The 22,901-nt window shown below is 42.3% G+C and overlaps 1 protein-coding gene across 2 annotated transcripts in view; it reads right to left on the bottom strand.

The window, feature by feature from the left end:
• The window catches only part of LOC113173950 (MAM domain-containing glycosylphosphatidylinositol anchor protein 1), a 130,509-nt gene extending 107,845 nt beyond the window's left edge, over positions 1-22,664 (bottom strand). For both annotated transcript variants that reach the window (XM_026377555.1, XM_026377556.1), the window contains exons 1-2: positions 22,133-22,664; positions 20,915-21,004 (exon numbers count right to left, since the gene is read on the bottom strand). In XM_026377555.1, coding sequence (XP_026233340.1) covers positions 20,915-20,981 — 67 coding nt within the window. In that variant the 5' untranslated portion in view covers positions 20,982-21,004; positions 22,133-22,664. The remainder of the gene's footprint in view (positions 1-20,914; positions 21,005-22,132) is intronic.
• Positions 22,665-22,901: the final 237 nt, after the last annotated feature.

The following is a 22,901-nucleotide window of genomic DNA, read 5'->3' as shown; positions in this document are numbered from 1 at the left end:
TGTTAAATGGCTGTTATAAATTAAAGGACCTTCTATAACCTCTCTTGTGCTTTCAATCAACTGTAAATTGCTGTTTCACTGCTCACACACATCTCAACAACACATAGAGACACAATAGAGTCCCTTAAATGTTTCCCTGTACCACTAAGTAGACACAGCTTCCCTTAAACTAGACTTGCGTTTCATTGGTGCTGAATTCAGTGGCAGGTTTCCAATCCCAGCCTGTGCCTGGGTAAACACCAGCAAGCTGCCATTTTTTCACTGCCTTGTGTCTAATTTGATTCTGGTTCTGGAGCCATGTAGATGTGACTATAATTCCCCATGTGTGCTTTTTCCTTTAGGCACATTTAAAGGTTAAATAAGGAGAAACTACATTTACATTCTAATACTGAAACCCAGTCACTGAACTTAAATAAAAAAGAAAAAGTATGTGAACCCTTTGGAATTTAACAGTTTTCTGCACTAATTTGTCATAACATGCGATCTGTGATATGTTAATTACATTTTCAAGTGTCAAAACATATAAATTCTTTTAATTTCTAATTAGCTATCATAGACAATTCTTTCAGAGTCCCAGAATCCCCTGAACACTTCAGTCGTACCTCTAATTTATGACATTTTGTTGAGTTTCTCTGTTTTATCATTGCTGAAACTGGACGTCCGTGTTCTGCCTGTAGTATTTGACTTATGTCACCCAGTGTGGCATATTTCCACAATGCAAGAAATGTGAATTGATGGTTAAGGCAAAAACAAACATTTTATGTGCTCTCAGATTCTGTTGTCTGTCAACATGTGTTTGAAGGATGTGGAAGAAAGCTGCCCAGTCAGGACAGTGAAAAACACATATCACCTGTTTGAGAATACACACACACAGCTGAGAGGTATTGATTAAATGACCACAGTGGAGGAGGAGACAGTAAGGCAACAGTAGAACATGAATTAATTACATACACACACATACATCATCGCTGCGGTGAGGGAAGCTTAATGCAGACTGCAAAGAGCTGTGATAGAACAGATAGATGAGGAAGAGGAACTTTCCTTGTATCCTTGTATAGTAAGAGGGTGCATGCTTTGGAAAACATGTCTGCCTGCACGTGCTTGGTTAAACGTTCATTTATAACATCCACACCGACAGAGGGAAAAAGAAACTGACATGTTAATGTGTGTTAGATGGTGTGTGACACATGCCGTGACACCTACTACATGTGTTTGTCAGTGACTCTGCGTCTTCTACCACAATCTCTATAAAAGGACAAAAAGATTGTGCCACAACAAAATTGTCAGATGGCAGCAGGAGCTAATAGAGGGGGATCGTTGAAGAGCAGAAGGTATATTGGACAGGAGGAAAGGTGGAGAGACAAGAAAGTGTAATGAAAAAGAGAAGGGGCCACAGCTTTGTCTTCAAGGACAGTGAATCCTCTGTTTGAAATATAGTTCGATATAGATTATTGGCTGTCACAGAGGATGTAGTTCTAGAGAAAAGGGAGGAAAGACAACATTTCCCACTTTATCTGGCTCATTTCTTCTATACAAAAATACAAAAATGTCTAAAAGTAAATCCAAAGCTGCAACCCAGTGAAGAAAAAGGGAAAACTCTAATTACATTAGCAAATTCCCTTCTTATTACAACCAAACACGTCTTGTTAGAAAACACTTACAGGAAGTCATGCGAGACCACAGCCACACAAACAAGTGAAATTTGAATAATTTAATTTGTGCATAAAATAACAGCACCTTTGACAGAAAGAGGTGGAAAAGAAGACAGAGAGAAACGCGGCAGAGGGAGTTCAGGTTGCATCTGTGGTGGAGGAGTGACGTGAAGTGATTGGGGGTTTGTAGAGCTCCATTGGAGTGTGTTTTCTACACTTTCACTGCCTTCACAAGGCGAAAAGACAAAGAGGGACGAGAGAGACAGAGTTCTGACAAAGAGATGAGAACTCTTAGATCCTCGGAGCAGACGGTCAGAGGGGAAGACGAGAGGAGAGCCACGAGAGGGGGGACGGAGAAGAGGAGGAAATAAAGGGAAACGTGGGACTGACATTCTCTTTGTGAGAGAGCCATTCACGAAGCTTGACAGGAAGAGGAGGAGAGAAGAGAAGGAGAGGAGAGGAGAGGAGAGAAGAGAAGAGAAGAGGAGAGAAGAGAGAGAAGAGAAGAGAAGAGAGAGAGGATGAGGGAGAGGAAGAGATGAGAGATCGGTGGTACAGGTCTGTCATGGTGAAAAGGACCTAAGAGCCAAAAGGCGAAGCTCTCGATTTACCAGTCAACGTACGATACAACACACACCTATGGAGGAAAGGATGAGGTCCTGGATACAAGCGGCCGAAATGAGTTTCCTCCGTTGTGAAAACATTTAATGTGATTTCTTTGATATGGATGTGATCCACAAAAAACTAAAGTAAAAGTACTTTTCAAAGTAAATAAAGTTTAGGCGCTCCGTGTCACTCTGACCGTTCCCTCTGTTTCTTATCATTTCCGGGGCCTCTTGTCGCTCCAGCTTCCTGTCTCTGGGGAAGTCTTTCTTCTTTTAGCTGCTCTCTATCTGGCCCTGCCCTTTTCAATGTCACTCCTGCTGCGTCTCTTTCTGTTTTTTAATATGAGCCTTTGCTCACCTATGTGTCCTTTTTCTCTTCTACCCTGAGCTGGATCTAAGTCATTTAGTGAACGTCTAAATTCAATTAGGTTTCATCAGTTTTGCGTGGATGTGTTAAGGCCTCAGTGGGAGAAAGGTGCTGTCGCTGATAAATAAAGGAGGTGTTAACTTCCACAGAGAGAAAAACACAGTTATTATGTGAGTTCAGGTTCACGTTCGTGAGAGAAGGTAACTCCTTCAAATCACTTTCAAATCCTCCAGTGTAAAATATGTACATCACGATTTCTCAGTAACACTGTTGCTTCTGTCCCTTCAGGAGATTAACGGATGTCACATTATTATGGTACATCTCAGGTTTCTTTGTAACTGTGTGTTACAATAGAAAGATCATTGCACTGGGAAACTACAGTAAAACAAAAATATTGGTCTTTCTGTTAATGGATTTGTAGCCTGGATCGTTTGATGTTTGCAGTGATGAAGCTGATTGTATATCAACTTTACACACAACAAAAAAAAACATATTCTGATTCTGCCACAAGAAACAATATTTAAATTGTGCTGAAAATAAAAAAAATAATAAGATTAATATAAAAATTAATAAACGTATCGCGCCGCTCTACCATGTGCGTAAATAGCACACAGTCAGTTTGAAGACACGTGTATCGATCCTGCTCTCGTGTGATGGCCAACCTTTCCTTTTTTTGTCTTTTTAATAAAGTTGAAAAGAAATTGCCATTTTTTTGTTGAGAACATGATCGAGTTACTGAAGGAATGAGCGTAAGGAGCTCAGCTCGGGTCTGCTCCAGCCTAATTTAACTCCCGCTCCCAACTCTTACACACCATGTAGGCTGCGACTGACCCTAGAGTAAAGATCTGTTAATATAATGTTTACATTATAAACATCACCTCTTCCCATTTTTCACTGATCTATATGGAATGACGTTGAGTATCTGAACACAGTTGGCAGCATCGAACACCTGCAGGTGGACACGTTGTTCTTTTAACATCCTTTAAAATAAACCACATACATATAACCACTGCACGCTCCCTATTCTTGTATAAAACGTCTTGTAATAGTGTTAAGAAGCATTTAAACCAACTGAACTGAAGTAATTGGAACATGACAGGACGTATGAATGAATGGGCGTTTGAGGTTGTAAACAGGCCCATGAGAGCATCAGTCAGAAAGGCTGGGAGACACGAACTATAATCGTGCCGCGCACACTTAGTTATATTTGATGAAATGGGCAGAAGATTTGCATAAAAACACAGTAAATTTTTTCCTACTTTCAGAGAAGAATAAAATCATCCACGGTTACAACTGTGTTTGTCTCCAACTAAAATAAAAAGCATTTGATTCACAGGGAAAGTGTTTTATTTCAGCACTTCCCTGAATCAAAATGCCTTTCGCAGAGATGCACCTTCCCTATGCCCTCATTCCGGGAGTTGCTGCTAGCCCAGGCTTCTCTTTGCTCCCAGTGTCAGCCCTCCACCCTGCTCCCAAAACCTGTCTGCAGCTTTCAATGACAGCGTGGCCATGTCCTATATATAGCAGTAAGTGGAGAGGTGGGTGGATGCTTTCCACTGAATCGGTGGATGATAGCAAAAAGATGACAGGGCTTCGGAGGAGAGGAGGTGCTGGGTAAAAGAAAGGAAGGATAGCAAGTAGGGAGCGGGAGGAGTGGGAAATGCAAGGAGCGTGATGTAGAGTTACGGGGTTGTATGTGTTGAAGGTTTTGTGTGGAGAGAGATTAGGTTGGAAGAGGATGTAATAGAGAGGGGGTACATTTTATTTGACATGTTATGGGCAGCTATACGGATGGCTGGGAAGGCAAAGAGGGCCGGAGAGAGGGAAGAAAAAGGCGAAAGAGGAAGATGACAGGAACACTTTTGACAGGTAAAAGTTTAGTATACGGGGAAAGTCAGAAGGAGGGATCAGAATGTGGAGCTAGTGGCAGATAAATCGCTACACAGACAACATGGAGACTTTTCAACATATCAGACAGATTACACCCCATTTCCTGTGGGCGAGCACTGCAAGGAGAAAGACGGGAAAATGAGAGAGAAGCACGTGAAAATCTCAAACCTTAAAAAACTAACGCCACCATGAGCAGAGGAGCAGAGAGGAGGAGGTGGAGGAGGAGGAGGGGGGGTGGTGTTTGCCACCGAGGGAGAGCAAGTCTGAGAGTGAATGAGAGGGAGAGGGTGAGATCTCCAAGCAGCACGCATTGTTGAATTATTTAGGCCAGATGTGTGTGTGGAGCAGAAGATAGATTTCCAGTGTTGATCCCGTCCTGCTGTCAGAAAGTTTAGTTGGACACGACCAACTCCAGCAGTTGTGGTTGTTTTGTTGTTTGCGGGGTTTCAGCGCACACCAAGGGAAAGGCAGAACATAGGTGGGAGGAACAGCCTCAAAAAGTGTGTTTTTAGCAGCGTGTGCACGCTCACGGCCACTCTTTAAGTCGGAGCATATCGGTAGATAAGATTTCCTGCACACAGTCAGTAGCTGTGTGCAGGTTTTCTGTGAAGTGACAGATCAATATGTGTCTGGGCGAAGGCACGACAAGCAGCACAGAATGGCATTGTGTATGCGTGGCACTGTGCTCGCTCTGTGAAACCCACCATTTGCTTGGGTGTAGTCAACAATATTGCAACTATTTAAAGCTCCCTGGGGAGATTTACACCTAAACATGCTCAGTGAGCTGATGACAACAAGGTAGGAACGTGGAAGGAAATTAACCCAACAGATCGAATCCGATAGTCGAATTAACAAACATCATGCAGACATTGACTTGAATCAACTATATATTTATTATTAGCTTAATGTAAATGTGTTTTGTTGATTTCCTGTGTTAATTTGATTAAATTCAACATAAAATTGCTTTTTTTTTTTCAGCCCCATTCAGAAGTCATAAGCATGAGTTCCCCTGATGCGAAGTCACTCAACTCCTCATGAATAAAACACACAAGACTTGTTCTGTGTGTTTTAGTTAAGTCAGCTTGTTTTGCGTTGACTTTGAACTAATTACTCAACTTTACTGGAGTTAACTCACATTCAACCTTAAATTGAGTCTAATCGTTCATGTGCAAACAGAATTTTGTGGCGTCACAATAAACGTAGATGTTAATCACAATCCATTAAAAGCACACATCACATTTTTCAGTGCAGAGGAAAACAATGTTTAACTTATTGTGTAATATGGATCTTAAAAGCCGGTGAGGATTGGATCATTCCAATTTCAACACCCACGCCTGGTGCAGTAGCAACAAAAAAGGCTGTGCAAAAAAAGATGCTTCAAATACAGCCTAAAAAAAATGAATTTAAATTGAAGTAAAAAGTTTTTAAGAACCAATAGAGCCTAAAGAATAAATGAGTGCACAAGACAAAGAAGTGGAGAGTAAAAGAGAAGGAAGTGAAGAAGAAAGAGAGTGACAGTGTGAGAGAAGTGCGGAGGAGGCAGACGGTCTCTGATGTAAGCCAGTTTCTCACCGCGTTCACAACCATCCTGTCGCCTTCAGAATAACTTAGATGCCAAATGTTCCCTCCCCCTACGTCCATGCATGCTAACGCACACACACACACAGAATACAGCCTTTATCCTTTCGCTCTCAAGACACCAGTATCAAGCCTGTGCATGCAATTAAGAACAAAACATAACAAAACACACCTACACTCCAAAAGTTTGTTCATTTCACAGTCGCTGCTACAACAGTATATTAAAATATAAATTATCCTGCAATCCAGAAATTGTGCACAAAGATACAAACACACTTATTCCTCCTGAAGTGGTGCCAGTAAGAGGTGCTTGATAATGTCTGACAAGTGACAGGAGTACAGAGGGAAAAAGCAAAGTTTCCCTGACGTTTTTCCTGCCCACAGGGCACCCACGTCGCCCTGTTACGCTCTAGACCATCTAATCCGAATAGGTATGTGTGTATGTTTGTAGGCCCGTTTGTTGTGGTGTGAGTGACACTGACTAACATCCCGGTACAGAGGATGGGAGTGGGTGAGAGTGAAGTAATGATCTATGAGTTCAGTAAAAGGTAAATGCACTAAGAGAGCTTATGCACCTGCATGTCCGTGTGTGCATGTGAAGATTTGTACGTGGGCTGCAATACGAACATCATCATCTGAGAGACAGAGGGAAAAACACAAGTCAGGAGAAAAGAAACACAGATGAACAGATAGGAGGTTACATGATGATCTGTGGGAAAAATATAATAATTCTGTCAGCACTTCAGCACAGGCGCACGCTGCTAGAGCCTGCAGTGATCTCGAGATTTCGCTCCTCATCAAACTTCTATCTTTGATTTTTTTTTTTTTTAGCCCAACTTGGAAAAACCTAAATATTTTAGTGAATGTAGAAAAAAAAAAGTTTCATCAAGTCAAGTCAATCAGTATTATTTATACACAACTGAATACGAAGTGTCGGATCAGATTCTTTAAAACGTAGATAAAAAGATGTTTATAATAAACCAGAGGAAAACAGACAACGTAACACGAGGTGGCTGTGGATCAGTTGGTACAACAGCAATCTATGAACAGCAAGGTGAACGAGACACTGAAGGCGTGTAGTAGTGTCATCATATGAAGAATGTCAACACAAAATCAACAATGATATTACTACTCAGTTTAATAAACGTATCTATTAACCAAATCATTTGAAATGTTTTTATTAGATTTACTGATGAAAATTAGCAGTCTGTTGCTTAGCTTAGCATAAGACATAAAACAAGATCTGTTTTTTAACTTTTATGTTTGTGCAGAATAAGAAACGAGCTCCATCCCATGATAACGAGGTTAGATGTTTTCTCCTGCTCCAGTCTTCATGCCATCCTAAACGAACCTGCGGCTGCCTCCTGATTCGTGGACACGTACAGATCGGACTTTCCATTTTCCATCTAACAAATTCCCAACTGAGCTCAGTCTTCTGTCACGTGTCCTCTCTACAGTGTCTCCGTTGCTCTTCTCTTGCTGTTTACTGACTTCACACAGAGAAATAACATAACTTTTACAGAAATAACTTATGCATCATGCCTCATGGACATGTCCATACATAACTGATAAAACAAATATAAGGCAGGAAGACAACACGGCTTCAGTCCGAACAGATAAAAACATGTATGTTACACTTAAACTCACCAAACTATGAGACACTTATTATCTCACTGTACTTGTAGACCCAGTGAGCCAGACTGCCCACCTCCCCTGCTGTCTCGGGCCGACCCCGGGCTCAAAGTGTGACTGGTGGGAGGCAAGGTGAAAATCAGACCTCCTAAGACGTCATCTAGCACTTTTATCCTTCAGCCCCAGGTAGCAAGGCTAGTGTAAACCACAGTCAACATATCACACTGGCCATAGGCCTTTGACCGCTGCTGCTGACCTGTAGGTTAATAGAAATGTTGCCAGGCTTTAATATCCAGAAGAGAGGAGAGGAGAGGAGAGGGAGGAGAGGAGACGAGATGAGTTGATAAACATGTTGAAGCATTTACCTGAGTCGCTTCAATCCGTGCTTCTCAAACAAATAAGCTTCACAATGGGGAATAAGCGTGCAGCCAACGCTTTCTGAACTTTTCTTTCCCTCAGGTTCACTGCTACACACAGTACAGGTTGACGCATACGATTACACACAAGGTGGATTCTGACATGTATTCCTGTAGACAATACTGAGGGCAGAAAATGCATTTCCATCTCCTCTCTTAAAAAGGTGCTTACTGTAAGTGCATTACCTAACATCTCTGTCATGGAAAATAAAAAGCATTTACTTAATGTTAACTTTGTGCACTAGCACTACAGCTGAGACTAATCTTTATTTATCTTTATCTCTACTAGTATGAGTATAGTTTATCTGCCCTGTCCGGATATTTAAGGCATTTCCAGCTTCAGCGAGAACTTTCTGTTTGATACACCGAAGAAAAATGTTCCACATAGACATGAATGTAAGGCAGGATAGAGAGCAAGATAAAGAGACTGTGCACAGAGCGAGGGCACACTCAGAAAAAGACACAGACAGCAACAGTGTCAGAAAGAAAGACAGACACAGACTGTTGAATGTGTAATGTCTAGTCCCATGACCCGGCTGTTTCAAGTGAAGTTACCAGAAATACATATCTGGTCCTATATGATGAACACTTTTACCTTTTCCCCCAAGCACTTTTTCCACGTGAACATACTATTGAACAGTGTTTCACATCCTGTAGAAATGTGTAAACAAAAAAATAATAATTCTCTGCTTCTTTGCACCCTGAACCCCTTCAGCTTTTGGCCTTACAAATCTATCCTCTCCACTTCTTTCATCCACCCTCATTGCTCCCTCCGTTCCCTCCTTCCTTTCTCTGCAGCCCACTTCTACACAGAGGGAATGGCAGCAGCGGCTTCAATAATTCACTTTCCCTCAGAACAGGTTGTGTTTGCGTTGTGGGGTGCTGCAGGCGAGAATAGAGAGGGCGAGGAAGAAAGATTAAAAACAAGGAAGAATGAAGAATGAAGTCGAAATGGATGAAGACTTTGAATAGAAAACTAGAATGCAAGTAAAAGAAAAACTATAGCAGAGCAGGAAGCCTGTTGTGAGTAATCACAATAGAGGAAAAACAAAGATGTGAGAAAAACCAGAGGGAAATGGTTTGAAGGGGACACTTTGCCCACATGCTGCTGCATTCACTCATTGTCTCTCGTGTATGTCTTAAAAGGTGCGAAACAGTAAGATAATGAAAGCGAGAGGGGGGATATGTTCCCATCAGAAAACATATTGAAAAAGTGTCTCCGTGCTGGAAGGACAGAGATGAAGATGGTTAAAGTCAAACCACTGAAAGCAGCAGTGAGCCAGCACCTATCACCAAAACATTCCTGCTGCAACCTGTGAACATCTCACAAGACTCCGGAGTCTTTGTTTCACTGTGCGAACTCCTACAGATCCACTGTGGTGTGTCCAGAGCAGTGGATCTGAAAGTTTAACCTGTTAACCTGTGTGGTTTAATCGGTTTTAGGTTTGTTGATGATCAGCTCTGACCAATCCAACAGTGGCTCAAATTTAAGAACAGAACAAAATGATCACTTGATAAATACTTGATAAATTCCCGTGGCAGGAATAAGAGGTGAAACGAAGCTACGATGTGCAGCATGAGACTTGAAATCTGTGAATATCTCTAAACTGCTGTCAGGATGTTTAATGAGTGTAGGCTTCCACAGCACCTCGACACGTTAAGTTAGATTGTGGGGTGTCTTCAGATTAAAAAACAATTTTGAAAAAGTTAAATACTGTGGTTTAAGGAACTTTCTATTACTGTATATTAAACTGTATTAAGTATTGAGACTGTCCTGCTGTAAAATACAGTTATATACACAACTAGACAAGTTTAGATTAGTCAACATTTTACTAACCCTGAGTTGATTTTACTTGTCTAAACCTAACCCCGTGTCTGTCCAGCATTTTTCAATGTAACTGCTCTTAGTCTGGCCTGTTTGCCTTCAGAGACTCTACTGACAACATAGTCATTTGGGTCACAGACTCCTCCACCACTATAAGGTGGGGGTTCAAGGAGGGGTCAGAAATAGCTCAGTTGGGAGAGCGTTACACTGAAGATCTAGAGGTCCCTGGTTTGATCCCGGGTTTTGGCAGCGAGTGGGAGTCTTTGTTGTGGTTCCATGGTGTAACGGTTAGATCCTGGACTCTGAATCCAGTGATCTGAGTTCAAATCTTGGTGGAACCTGATTTTGGGAGGTGGTAGAGCAGTGGTCTACGAACCCCAGTGTGAGTGGTTCGATTCCCGGTTCCTCCTGGCTACGTGCCGAGGTGTCTTTGGACAAGACACTGGAACCCTGTACTTTCTGGCAGCTGTTCCACCACAATTTCCCCAGAGGATCAATAAAGTCTTTCATTATTTTTTCTTTTCTTTTTTTTTTTGCCATCAAGGATGTAGGGTGAGATTGATGGATGGATCGGTGCATCGGCAGCAGTAATGTGGTCGGTGTACAGGTCTGTCATGGTGAAAAAGGACCTAAGCCAAAAGGAGAAGCTCTCGATTTACCAGTCAACGTACGATACAACACACACCTATGGAGGAAAGGATGAGGTCCTGGATACAAGCGGCCGAAATGAGTTTCCTCCGTTGTGAAAACATTTTAATGTGAATTTCTTTGATATGGATGTGATCCACAAAAAGAACTAAAGTAAAAGTACTTTTCAAAGTAAATAAAGTTTAGGCTGCTCGTGTCACTCTGACTCGTTCCCTCTGTTTCTTTATCATTTCCGGGGCCTCTTGTCGCTCCAGCTTCCTGTCTCTGGGGAAGTCTTTCTTCTTTTAGCTGCTCTCTATCTGGCCCTGCCCTTTTCAATGTCACTCCTGCTGCGTCTCTTTCTGTTTTTTAATATGAGCCTTTGCTCACCTATGTGTCCTTTTTCTCTTCTACCCTGAGCTGGATCTAAGTCATTTAAGTGAACGTCTAAATTCAATTAGGTTTCATCAGTTTTGCGTGGATGTGTTAAGGCCTCAAGTGGAGAAAGGTGCTGTCGCTGATAAATAAATGAGGTGTTAACTTCCACAGAGAGAAAAAACACAGTTATTATGTGAGTTCAGGTTCACGTTCGTGAGAGAAGGTAACTCCTTCAAATCACTTTCAAATCCTCCAGTGTAAAATATGTACATCACGATTTCTCAGTAACCTACTGTTGCTTCTGTCTCCTTCAGGAGATTAACGGATGTCACATTATTATGGTACATCTCAGGTTTCTTTGTAACTGTGTGTTACAATAGAAAGATCATTGCACTGGGAAACTACAGTAACTAAAAATAATAAATGGTCTTTCTGTTAATGGATTTGTAGCCTGGATCAGTTTGATGTTTGCAGTGATGAAGCTGATTGTAATAATCAACTTTACACAACAAAAAAAAAAACATATTCTGATTCTGCACAAGAAACAATATTTTAAATTGTGCTGAAAATAAAAAAAATAAATAAGAATTTAATAATAAAAATTAATAAACGTATCGCCGCTCTACCATGTGCGTAAATAGCACACAGTCCGTCCGTCAGTTTGAAGACACGTGTATCGATCCTGCTCTCGTGTGATGGCCAACCTTTTCCTTTTTTTGTCTTTTTAATAAAGTTGAATAAAGAAAATTGACATTTTATTTGTTGAGAATGACAAAATGATCAGAGTTACTGAAGGAGATGAGGCTAAGGAGCTCAGCTCGGGTCTGCTCCAGCCTAATTTAACTCCCAGCTCCCAACTCTTACACACCATGTAGGCTGCAGACTGACTCTAGAGTAAAGATCTGTTAATATAATGTTTACATTATATACATCACCTCTTTCCATTTTTCACTGATCTATATGGATATGACAGTTGATAGTCTGAACACATGTTGGCAGCATCGAACAACCTGCAGGTGGACACGTTTGTTCTTTTTAACATCCTTTAAAATATAACCACATACATATATACCACTGCACGCTCCCTATTCTTGTATAAAACGTCTTGTAATAGTGTTAAGAAGCATTTTAAACCAACTGAACTGAAGTAATTTGGAACATGACAGGACGTATGAATGAATGGGCGTTTGAGGTTGTTAAACAGGCCCATGAGAGCACATCAGTCAGAAAAGGCTGGGAGACACTGAACTATAATTCTGTGCCGCGCACACTTAGTTATATTTGATGGGAAATGGGCAGAAGATTTGCATAAAAACACAGTAAATTTATTCCTACTTTTCAGAGAAGAATAAAATCATTCCACGGTTACAACTGTGTTTGTCTCCAACTAAAATAAAAAGCATTTGATTCACAGGGAAAGTGTTTTATTTCAGCTACTTTTCCCTGAATCAAAATGCCTTTCTGCAGGATGCACCTTTCCCTATGCCCTCATTTCCTGGAGTTGCTGCTAGCCCAGGCTTTCTCTTTGCTCCCCAGTGTCAGCCCTCCACCCTGCTTCCCAAAACCTGTCTGCAGCTTTCAATGACAGCGTGCGCCATGTCCTATATATATGCAGTAAGTGGAGAGGTGGGTGGATGCTTTCCACTGAATCGGTGGATGATAGCAAAAAGATGACAGGGCTTCGGAGGAGAGAGGTGCTGGGTATAAAGAAAGGGAAGGATAGCAAGTAGGGGAGCAGGGAGGAGTGGGGGAAAATGCAAGGAGAACGTGATGATAAGAGTTACGGGGTTGTATGTGTTGAAAGGTTTTGGGTGAGGAGAGAGAATTAGGTTGGAAAGAGGATGTAAAATAGAGAGGGGGTACATTTTATTTGACATGTTATGGGCAGCTATACGGATGGCTGGGAAGGCAAAGAGGGCCGGAGAGAAGGGAAGGAAAAGGCGAAAGAGGAAGATGACAGGAACATCTTTTTTGACAGGTAAAAGTTTAGTATACGGGGAAAGTCAGAAGGAGGGATCAGAATGTGGAGCTAGTGGCAGATAAATCGCTACACAGACAACATGGAGACTTTTCAACATATCAGACAGATTACACCCCATTTCCTGTGGGCGAGCTGAGCTGCAAGGAGAAAGACGGGAAAATGAGAGAGAAGCACGTGAAAATCTCAAACCTTAAAAAACTAACGCCACCATGAGCAGAGGAGCAGAGGAGGAGGAGGTGGAGGAGGAGGAGTAGGAGGAGGAGGGGTGTTTGCCACCGAGGGAGAGCAAGTCTGAGAGTGAATGAGAGGGAGAGGGTGAGATCTCCAAGCAGCACGCATTGTTGAATTATTTAGGCCAGATGTGTGTTGGAGCAGAAGATAGATTTCCAGTGTTGATCCCGTCCTGCTGTCAGAAAGTTTAGTTGGACACGACCAACTCCAGCAGTTGTGGTTGTTTTGTTGTTTGCGGGGTTTCAGCGCACACCACAGGGAAAGGCAGAACATATGTGGGAGGAACAGCCTCAAAAAGTGTGTTTTTAGCAGCGTGTGCACGCTCACTGCCACTCTTTAAGTCGGAGCATATCGGTATGATAAGATTTTCCTGCACACAGTCAGTAGCTGTGTGCAGGTTTTCTGTGAAGTGACAGATCAATATGTGTCTGTGCTGAAGGCACGACAAGCAGCACAGAATGGCATTGTGTATGCGTGGCACTGTGCTCGCTCTGTGAAACCCACCATTTGCTTGGTGTGAGTCAACAATATTGCAACTATTTTAAAGCTCCCTGGGGAGATTTACACCTAAACAATGGCTCAGTGAGCTGATGACAACAAGGTAGGAACTGTGAAGGAAATTAACCCAACAGATCGAATCCGATAGTCGAATTAACAAACATCATGCAGACATTGACTTGAATCAACTAATATTTTATTATTAGCTTAATGTAAATGTGTTTTGTTGATTTCCTGTGTTAATTTGATTAAATTCAACATAAAATTGCTTTTTTTTTTTTCAGCCCCATTCAGAAGTCATAAGCATGAGTTCCCCTGATGCGAAGTCACTCAACTCCTCATGAATAAAACACACAAAGACTTGTTCTGTGTGTTTAGTTAAGTCAGCTTGTTTTGCGTTGACTTTGAACTAATTACTCAACTTTACTTGAGTTAACTCACATTTCAACCTTAAATCTGAGTCTAAGTCGTTCATGTGCAAACAGAATTTTGTGGCGTCACAATAAACGTAGATGTTAATCACAATCCATTAAAAAGCACACATCACATTTTTCAGTGCAGAGGAAAACACATGTTTAACTTATTGTGTAATATGGATCTTAAAAGCCGGTGTAGGATTTGGATCATTCCAATTTCAACACCCACGCCTGGTGCAGTAGCAACAAAAAAGGCTGTGCAAAAAAAAAGATGCTTCAAATACAGCCTAAAAAAAATGAATTTTAAATTGAAGTAAAAAGTTTTTAAGAACCAATAGAGCCTAAAGAATAAATGAGTGCACAAGACAAAGAAGTGGAGAGTAAAAGAGAAGGAAGTGAAGAAGAAAGAGAGTGACAGTGTGAGAGAAGTGCAGGAGGAGGCAGACGGTCTCTGATGTAAGCCATGTTCTCACCGCTGTTCACAACCATCCTGTCGCCTTCATGAATAACTTAGATGCCAAATGTTCCCTCCCTCTCACGTCCATGCATGCTAACGCACACACACACACAGAATACAGCCTTTATCCTTTCGCTCTCAAGACACCAGTATCAAGCCCTGTGCATGCAATTAGAAACAAAACATAACAAAACACACCTACACTCCAAAAGTTTTGTCATTTCACAGTCGCTGCTACAACAGTATATTAAAATATTAAATTATCCTGCAATCCAGAAATTGTGCACAAAGATACAAACACACTTATTCCCTCCTGAAGTGGTGCCAGTAAGAGGTGCTTGATAATGTCTGACAGAGTGACAGGAGTACAGAGGGAAAAAGCAAAGTTTCCCTGACAGTTTTTCCTGCCCACAGGGCACCCACGTCGCCCTGTTACGCTCTAGACCACTCTAATCCGAATAGGTATGTGTGTATGTGTGTAGGCCCGTTTGTTGTGTGTGAGTGACACTGACTAACATCCCGGTACAGAGGGATGGGAGTGGGTGAGAGTGAAGTAATGATCTATGAGTTCAGTAAAAGGTAAATGCACTAAGAGATGCTTATGCACCTGCATGTCCGTGTGTGCATGTGAAGATTTGTACGTGGGCTGCATATACGAACATCATCATCTGAGAGACAGAGGGAAAAACACGAAGTCAGGAGAAAAGAAACACAGATGAACAGATAGGAGGTTACATGATGATCTGTGGGCAAAAATTATAATAATTCTGTCAGCACTTCAGCACAGGCGCACGCTGCTAGAGCCTGCAGTGATTCTCGAGATTTCGCTCCTCATCAAACTTCTATCTTTGATTTTTTTTTTTTTTAGCCCAACTTGGAAAAACCTAAATATTTTTAGTGAATGTAGATAAAAAAGTTCTATCAAGTCAAGTCAATCAGTATTTATTTATACACACTGAATACAGAAGATGTCGGATCAAGATTCTTTAAAACGTAGATTAAAAAGATGTTTATAATAAACCAGATGGAAAACAGACAACGTAACACGAGGTGGCTGTGGATCAGTTGGTACAACAGCAATCTATGAACAGCAAGGTGAACGAGACACTGAAGGCTGTAGTAGTGTCATCATATGAAGAATGTGCAACACAAAAATCAACAATGATATTACTCAGTTTAATAAAACGTATCTTAACCAAATCATTTGAAATGTTTTTATTAGATTTACTGATGAAAAGTTAGCAGTCTGTTAGCTTAGCTTAGCATAAAGACATAAAACTAAGATCTGTTTTTTAACTTTTATGTTTGTGCAGAATAAGAAACGAGCTCCATCCCATGATAACGAGGTTAGATGTTTTCTCCTGCTCCCAGTCTTCATGCCATCCTAAACGAACCTGCTGCTGCCTCCTGATTCGTGGACACATTACAGATCGGACTTTTCCATTTTCTCATCTAACAAAATTCCCAAACTGAGCTCAGTCTTCTGTCACGTGTCCTCTCTACAGTGTCTCCGTTGCTCTTCTCTTGCTGTTTACTGACTTCACACAGAGAAATAACATTAACTTTTACAGAAATAACTTATGCATCATGCCTCATGGACATGTCCACTACATTAACTGATAAAACAAATATAAGGCAGGAAGACAACACGGCTTCAGTCCGAACAGATAAAAACATGTATGTTACACTTAAACTCACCAAACTATGAGACACATTATTATCTCACTGTACTTGTAGACCCAGTGAGCCAGACTGCCCACCTCCCCCTGCTGTCTCGGGCCGACCCCGGGCTCAAAGTGTGACTGGTGGGAGGCAAGGTGATAAATCAGACCTCCTAAGACGTCATCTTAGCACTTTTATCCTTCAGCCCCAGGTAGCAAGGCTAGTGTAAACCACAGTCAACATATCACACTGGCCATAGGCCTTTGACTCTGCTGCTGACCTGTAGGTTAATAGAAATGTTGCCAGGCTTTAATATCCAGAAGAGAGGAGAGGAGAGGAGAGGAGAGGAGAGGAGAGGAGAGGAGAGGAGAGGAGAGGAGAGGAGAGAAGAGACAAAGAATGAGCTGCATAATCAAAACGTGCAGGCTGCGGACTGTATTGTCTATACGATGTTCTCAAGGTGTGACCCTTCTCACACTAAGGCATCACGGGCTACAATGCCACACAATGAACCCAGTTAACACGAGAGAAAAATGGGAGCAGGGGGAGATAATTAAAGCAGCATGTGCACTAAAAGTTTTAGCAGAAGGGACGGGATCAGAGAGAATGACAGAGATGAGTGGAGACAGACACAAAGAGAGGGAGGGACAAGGAGACACAAGAGGAGGAGAGTAAAAGAGGAAGGGGAACAGGCAGAAACCACTACTGCTTCTAATGGGTAAAGGAGTTTACGTCTACATTTTAAATTGATGATTGTGGTGAGCGACAGAGAATCTGATATACATCACCAACACTAAAGATGCTTGCCAACATTCATCAACTCTGCAACTACGCCAGCCCATTATCTCCTATCTGTTCTGTGCAAAGAAGATCTCCTCTAATTGTCCTGCACTTTACACTTTAATCATGCAGCAGAGGAAAAGACCTATCTATCTACAAATCTGTCCATCTATGTATCTATCTATGTGTGTATCTATCTGCAGGAGTTTTTATTTGGACAGTTGGAGCACCCTTAATTAAATTCCAAGAACTTTAATTAAGCATAATAAGGAAGGAAAGGTCAGTAGGACAGTAGGTGTCAGATGTGGGAGGTAAAAGATTATCATCATCTCCAGCTTAATGCTTCAGTCTCTTCCTATCACCGTCTCCTCTCCCCTACCGTCTTCTCCTCCACTGCCTCAGAGCCACCAATAAATTATGCATGCTTATTAGAAAAGGGCAATATTCAGCATCCAAAATAAAATCAGCAACAAGCAGCATGAAAGAGACACAAACAAAAGTGCTGATGTGGGAAGAGGAAGAGTTAAAGTCAGAGGAGCCTATAGAGTGGCCAGATCGGTTAAAGCTAGAATGATCTCTTTCTAGGTCACCGGCTTTCAACCCATGTGTCACGGCAGGCTAAAGTACTGCAGCGAGTAAAGCTCCACATTAAGATGATGCTGAAATGTTGGATGTTCGTCACATTACACTCAGACTGCAAATAAAGAACTTGCACCCTACTCCAAGCATTTCATTTTCCTTGGGCAACATCTTCAAAGCGATGTTAAATTTCTGCGCAATTTAGGCAAATTAAACTTTTTCACTTTCTGCATCTCTCGTCGTGCTTTGTTCTATGGCCGGTGGCAAGGCCTCGGCTCTCACCCTGCTGCGAGAGCCTTGCTCAAATCTAAAAACAACACTGTTAAGCAAAATCATTGATTTAAGTTCATTAGATTTTCTGTTAACAAGCACATAATGAAGCATCATACTGCGGGCTAATGCGGTTTGGTTTCTATCTATGGCACCAGCGAATGGATCTGTATGACTTTGTCGAGCAATCAATAATTTGGTGTCCCTGTGAACTCTGAGTGTGATGTGATGTAGCACCACAAAGATGGAGAGACACGTTTTTTCTAGTATACTTCGTCTGTATTGGTGAAACTGTTGAGTCCTTCAGATGAGGAGTCACATCCTGAAAGACTGACTTGGGATTTTTCTGAACCGCCCTTAATCCTTAAGTATGTTGAGAGTCGGTGCATGTGGACGCCACATCATGCTTGTAATGCCCGGGATTACACTATATCCAGATTAAATGAAACTTGAAAATCACTACACATATATATATATATATATATACTGTGCATATAAACAGCTCTTCCTAAAAAACAGAACACAAGAGGAAAAATGTTTTAATGCACAAGACATGCTATTAAAATAACATAAGCCGCCATATTTCATTGGTGCACTCGTCTGTCCAGTTGCTATTTGATAGACAGGTGTTACAAGCTTTATGACAGCCTATCAAAACTCACAGAAGTACAATCAATAGTACACTGCTGCAAGAGAAACAGTGACTGATCCACAAGTCCCTGCTGAGCCAGCAAACTGTTGCAGTAGGAAGAAAAGTGTCTCTGCCACACAAACACGTCCCACTCACACATTAACACACACACACACAGACTCACACACACAGACTCACAGGTTTGCAGGCTCACGCGCTGCACATTGCTTTTTGCACATAAACTCGCACTCACACACACGAGCACAAACACCTGCACGCACAGACTCACAGGCATGAGCTGACAAAAACGCACGCATCCAAACACACCCCAGAGAAGGCTACAGTAAATGAACCTCACAGCCATCCAAAGTGCTGACATCAATCAGGCACGCTTTCACCGTTCGGCTCCCGACGGACACTGAGTCGCATCTGTCTGCTAGAGGAAGTGCTAAACAATTCCAAAGTGAGGGAAACCATTTCATGCAGATCTGCATACATGGCAGCCGAACTCGTTGGCTCTCTGCCTGTTCTCCCTGACTCGTGTTGTTTACCACTATTGTGCAAATTGTGAATCGATTTGTTTTATATGAAACAGTTGTTACTCAGTTGTGCACAGATGAGCACCACCACCACACACATCATCTGAGAATGCACTGGGAACGATATTCGGTAAGGTTCCCACAAAGCTTTGGGACTTTTCCTCCCTCAGCAAAGACTGAAAGGCCGTTGTTGCCCATAAGACAAGTAACCTACTGTATAACACCAGGGACAAAAACTATCAGAAAATACAACACATCAATGCAGCTTTCACTACTGGCACTGGCTGCAAACCTATCTGCTTCGGCCCACTGCATATTTGTGACAGAGCCCTTGAGGCATAGATGCACAAATTCTTCATGACAATCAGTCTATCACCCTGTAGAGAACCCAAAGCGGTTCCATACAGTTATTATGAAAAAATAAATGAGGACGAGAATGCACAAGGGCAAACTGGAGATGTGAGGCTTCTTCTGCAGGACAGTGTAACTAGATCAGAAGAGTCACTGTAGGAGGACACAACACAATGAAACACTACCACACATCCTAACAAACCGACTGCTGGCACTGGAAACAACTTTAGCTAGAATATATTTTAAAACATTGTGTTGTATAAAATGGAATTCATATACATATATATATATATGTGTGTTGGAAATTCAGTATACAAAACAGTAACTCCTGGCTTTATGAAAACTGAAATGTTACCAGATAAATAAAAGTGATGGGACTAAACCTCAGTTTTTTCACTGTTGGGTTATTTCTGAGATTTTCTCCTGTAAAACAAACGGGAGGAAAAATAACTTCTTGAGATTCCATCCAGCTCTGTCACTGTATGTATGTACACACTGCTCTGTCTGCAAACGCTGCAGAAATGGAAAAACAAAATGCTTTTGCATTGTTTCAAATTGACATAGTGTGTAATCTCAGGAATGTGCACGTACAGTAAGTTTGTTATAGTTTACACTAATACTGACACAGTGTTCAGCAGTTGAGTTGTACAATCCTGATTACTTGGCAAGGACTCCTACATGGACCTGCTGTATATGCTTCAGCAAACGACAGATTGTCAGTATTTGTCAGTGTGATGGCAGGCTGCAGGATTGCTTATGACAACAGCACTCTATGCTACTATGACTAAACAGACCTCCTTTTCAATGGCTGCCACATGCCTTCAAACATCAAAATCAAAGTATCAAAGCTGACAGATCAGTTTGTGTGTTTGCCTCGCCCGAAGGGACAGGAGGATGCAGGATCTGGCCAGGCGCCTGCAGCTGAAGAAACCGAGCGTGTGTAGTACAGTGAGACAGCCTTAAGAGGGGACGAACTCCCACTTTATCCTAAAAAGCACAGTGTGCCCGTCCTGTTTAACCCGACACAGACGAGACAGGTCTCACAGAGCTCTGACAGACTCATCCTCCTGCTAAACCACCATGGTGTGTTTCTCTGGACATAGTGTGATCAAACTAAACACAGCACTCAGTGAGAACCCTGAACCTCAAACAATAATCTGAAGTTTGATCATTCGTTCCTCACTGAGCTCTAATTTGTTGTTTTGACATAAAGATTCAATCAGACTTAAACTTAATTTACATTAGATTTACAGGAGGGGGCTGCATGTCTTCCCATGGCCTCCTGTGATTCTAAGAAGCAGGATCTCCCTTTAACTTCATTTGCTGTCGGTCTCCCTGAAGCTATTCTGGCTGTAGTTTCAAGGCCAGTTGTTATATCATCTCCTATTAGTGAAACACGGACAAAACGGCTGTGAGAAGCCCTTAATTAGGGTTATAGACTAATAATTGAACAAATTAACATAACTGCAATGGAGCTCGGGCCGCCTGCACTAATAAACCATGCATTTATGTCATTATAGCAATGTATTCTTAAATCCCACGTTCCTACCGTAAACTCCTTGGCTCCAGGCAAGAGGAGAGACACTAGAAAATAACAAAATCCAGAAAAACTCCATGTTCAGCTCAGTTCCGTCATAACCTGGGAGAGAGGGGACAGAGAAGGAGACAGAGGTGAGAAGGACACAGAGGGAGGAGGCGACCGCTGAGTGATTGGTGAGGAGGTACTTTCAATTGTTTTTCATGTTCAACTATGTCTCTTCTAACCCCATAAGCCGTGCAAATAATATTACAGAGCAATTTAGCCCCAGCTGCACAGCCCACACCGTTTCACTCAACTTAAAGGGCGGGTAATTCAATCACAAATCGTGGATTACAGAGAGCTTACAAGCGTGGCTGCGTGTCAGAGAATTGGAGATTGACAGGATTGTCTGCTGTTAACGTGACTGAACTTCCTCTGGCCCTCTGCGCACCGAAACGCACGGAGGCAGGTGTAGTCTCTTCACCACGGGGGAGAACTGAGCATCAGACTGCGGTGTTCAAGGAGGATTAACTACAACAAGTGGGGTCTCGCACTTCGGACCTCAAACACCCACATCCACCCCACGGATTCCCTCCATCAGTCTAATTATCCCTCATGTGTCTGCGGCACTGAGGATGATGAAGGCTGAAAAATCAACTTTGCTGTTTGAGTTGAAATTTGTAGATTTGATTTGTAATGTATCAGAGCAGCACTGCTGGACACATGGTGGTGATTTCTTTTCTGCACAATTCACAATTAAAAGGACAAAGATGAAAATCAGGAGGAGTCAGGCGCTAATGAACCGACTCCTCTGACTGAACATGAGGATTTCCTCTGATGGATGAACCTCACGTCTGTGTGGATGATGGCTCTGAGTCGGCGGCACTGACAGGTTGGATCGTGCAGCGCGCCGTGATCAAAGTTTCATCAGGCTTTAGGCTGCATGTGAGTTAATAACGGAACTGATGTGAGGATGCGCCATGTAGTAGTGGATCGTTTTAATGCCAGCACAGAAAAAGGTATCACTAATGCCAATTTAAGACAGGTGGTTTAATACAAGGCACAACATCAGAGGCATTTTATTGAGATTAGATCAATGATGCTCATCAATATTCGTGCAGAAGTGAAATTAAAACGTGTTTAGATCCTTAAAATGCACAGATTCCATGAAAAGTAAACAGATAAATAAAATATCTCTGACAATAATGGAGTGTCTGTGCGGGCATGTGATCCCTGCAGCGTCTCTACCTTGTCTCCGAGGTGCCGTCCTTTGGGTCAGTCTGCTACCCAGCGCTGCGCGCACTCCTCCCGGTTAAACGCAGAGGATTCCTCCGCTCTCTGCCAGACCAACCCGCTCCGCAGCCTCTCTACAAAATGTGTTGAAAAGTTTTATATTCTCCACCAGTGTGCGTCCGATGTGAGCTTTACAATTCCCAGACAGTGCTGTGTGGAGTTTGCCGAGCTCCGAAACCTCTCAGATAACCTCCTCGGTGTGTTAAACTTTTATTTTACGCACAGAGAAGCGGACAGCGAAGCTTCACCGCTGCTCGATTCCACTGAGTCCTTCTTCCCAAAGACGAAACCAAAAGCACTTTCCCTGTGAAAAACTTCCCTCTGCAGAATCCTACACCCACAGTCTCCTCTTGTGTGGATTATTTACTCTTAAAGGCGTGGTTGAGATGGAGTTACTGTCTCTCTCTGCTTCTGACCGGTGACACTCTGCTGAAGCCCCTCTAACACAATCGTGCGCTCTGAGAATGAGCTCCCCTCCGCTCGTTCAATCAGCGCTGTGTCTGTGGACTCCAAGTGATGCTGGCCAAGTGGAATATGTGCGCAGACTGAGAACGACCGCCCCTGTCTGTGAAGAGAGAGAGGGATGGAGGGATGGAGAGAGGGAGGGAGGGAGGAGGACAGAGGCTTACACATAGATGCGCTCAAGACTCCCAGCTCTACATTGAACAGGTTGTCAAAGGAACAGCACTGGTCGCCTTTTTCTGTCTCCTCTCCCATTTACTGT

Source organism: Anabas testudineus, chromosome 3 (assembly GCF_900324465.2).
Source record: "Anabas testudineus chromosome 3, fAnaTes1.2, whole genome shotgun sequence".
NCBI lineage: Eukaryota > Metazoa > Chordata > Actinopteri > Anabantiformes > Anabantidae > Anabas > Anabas testudineus.
Note: the sequence above shows the minus strand (reverse complement) of the source record. Positions and strands in the feature narration are given on the sequence as shown.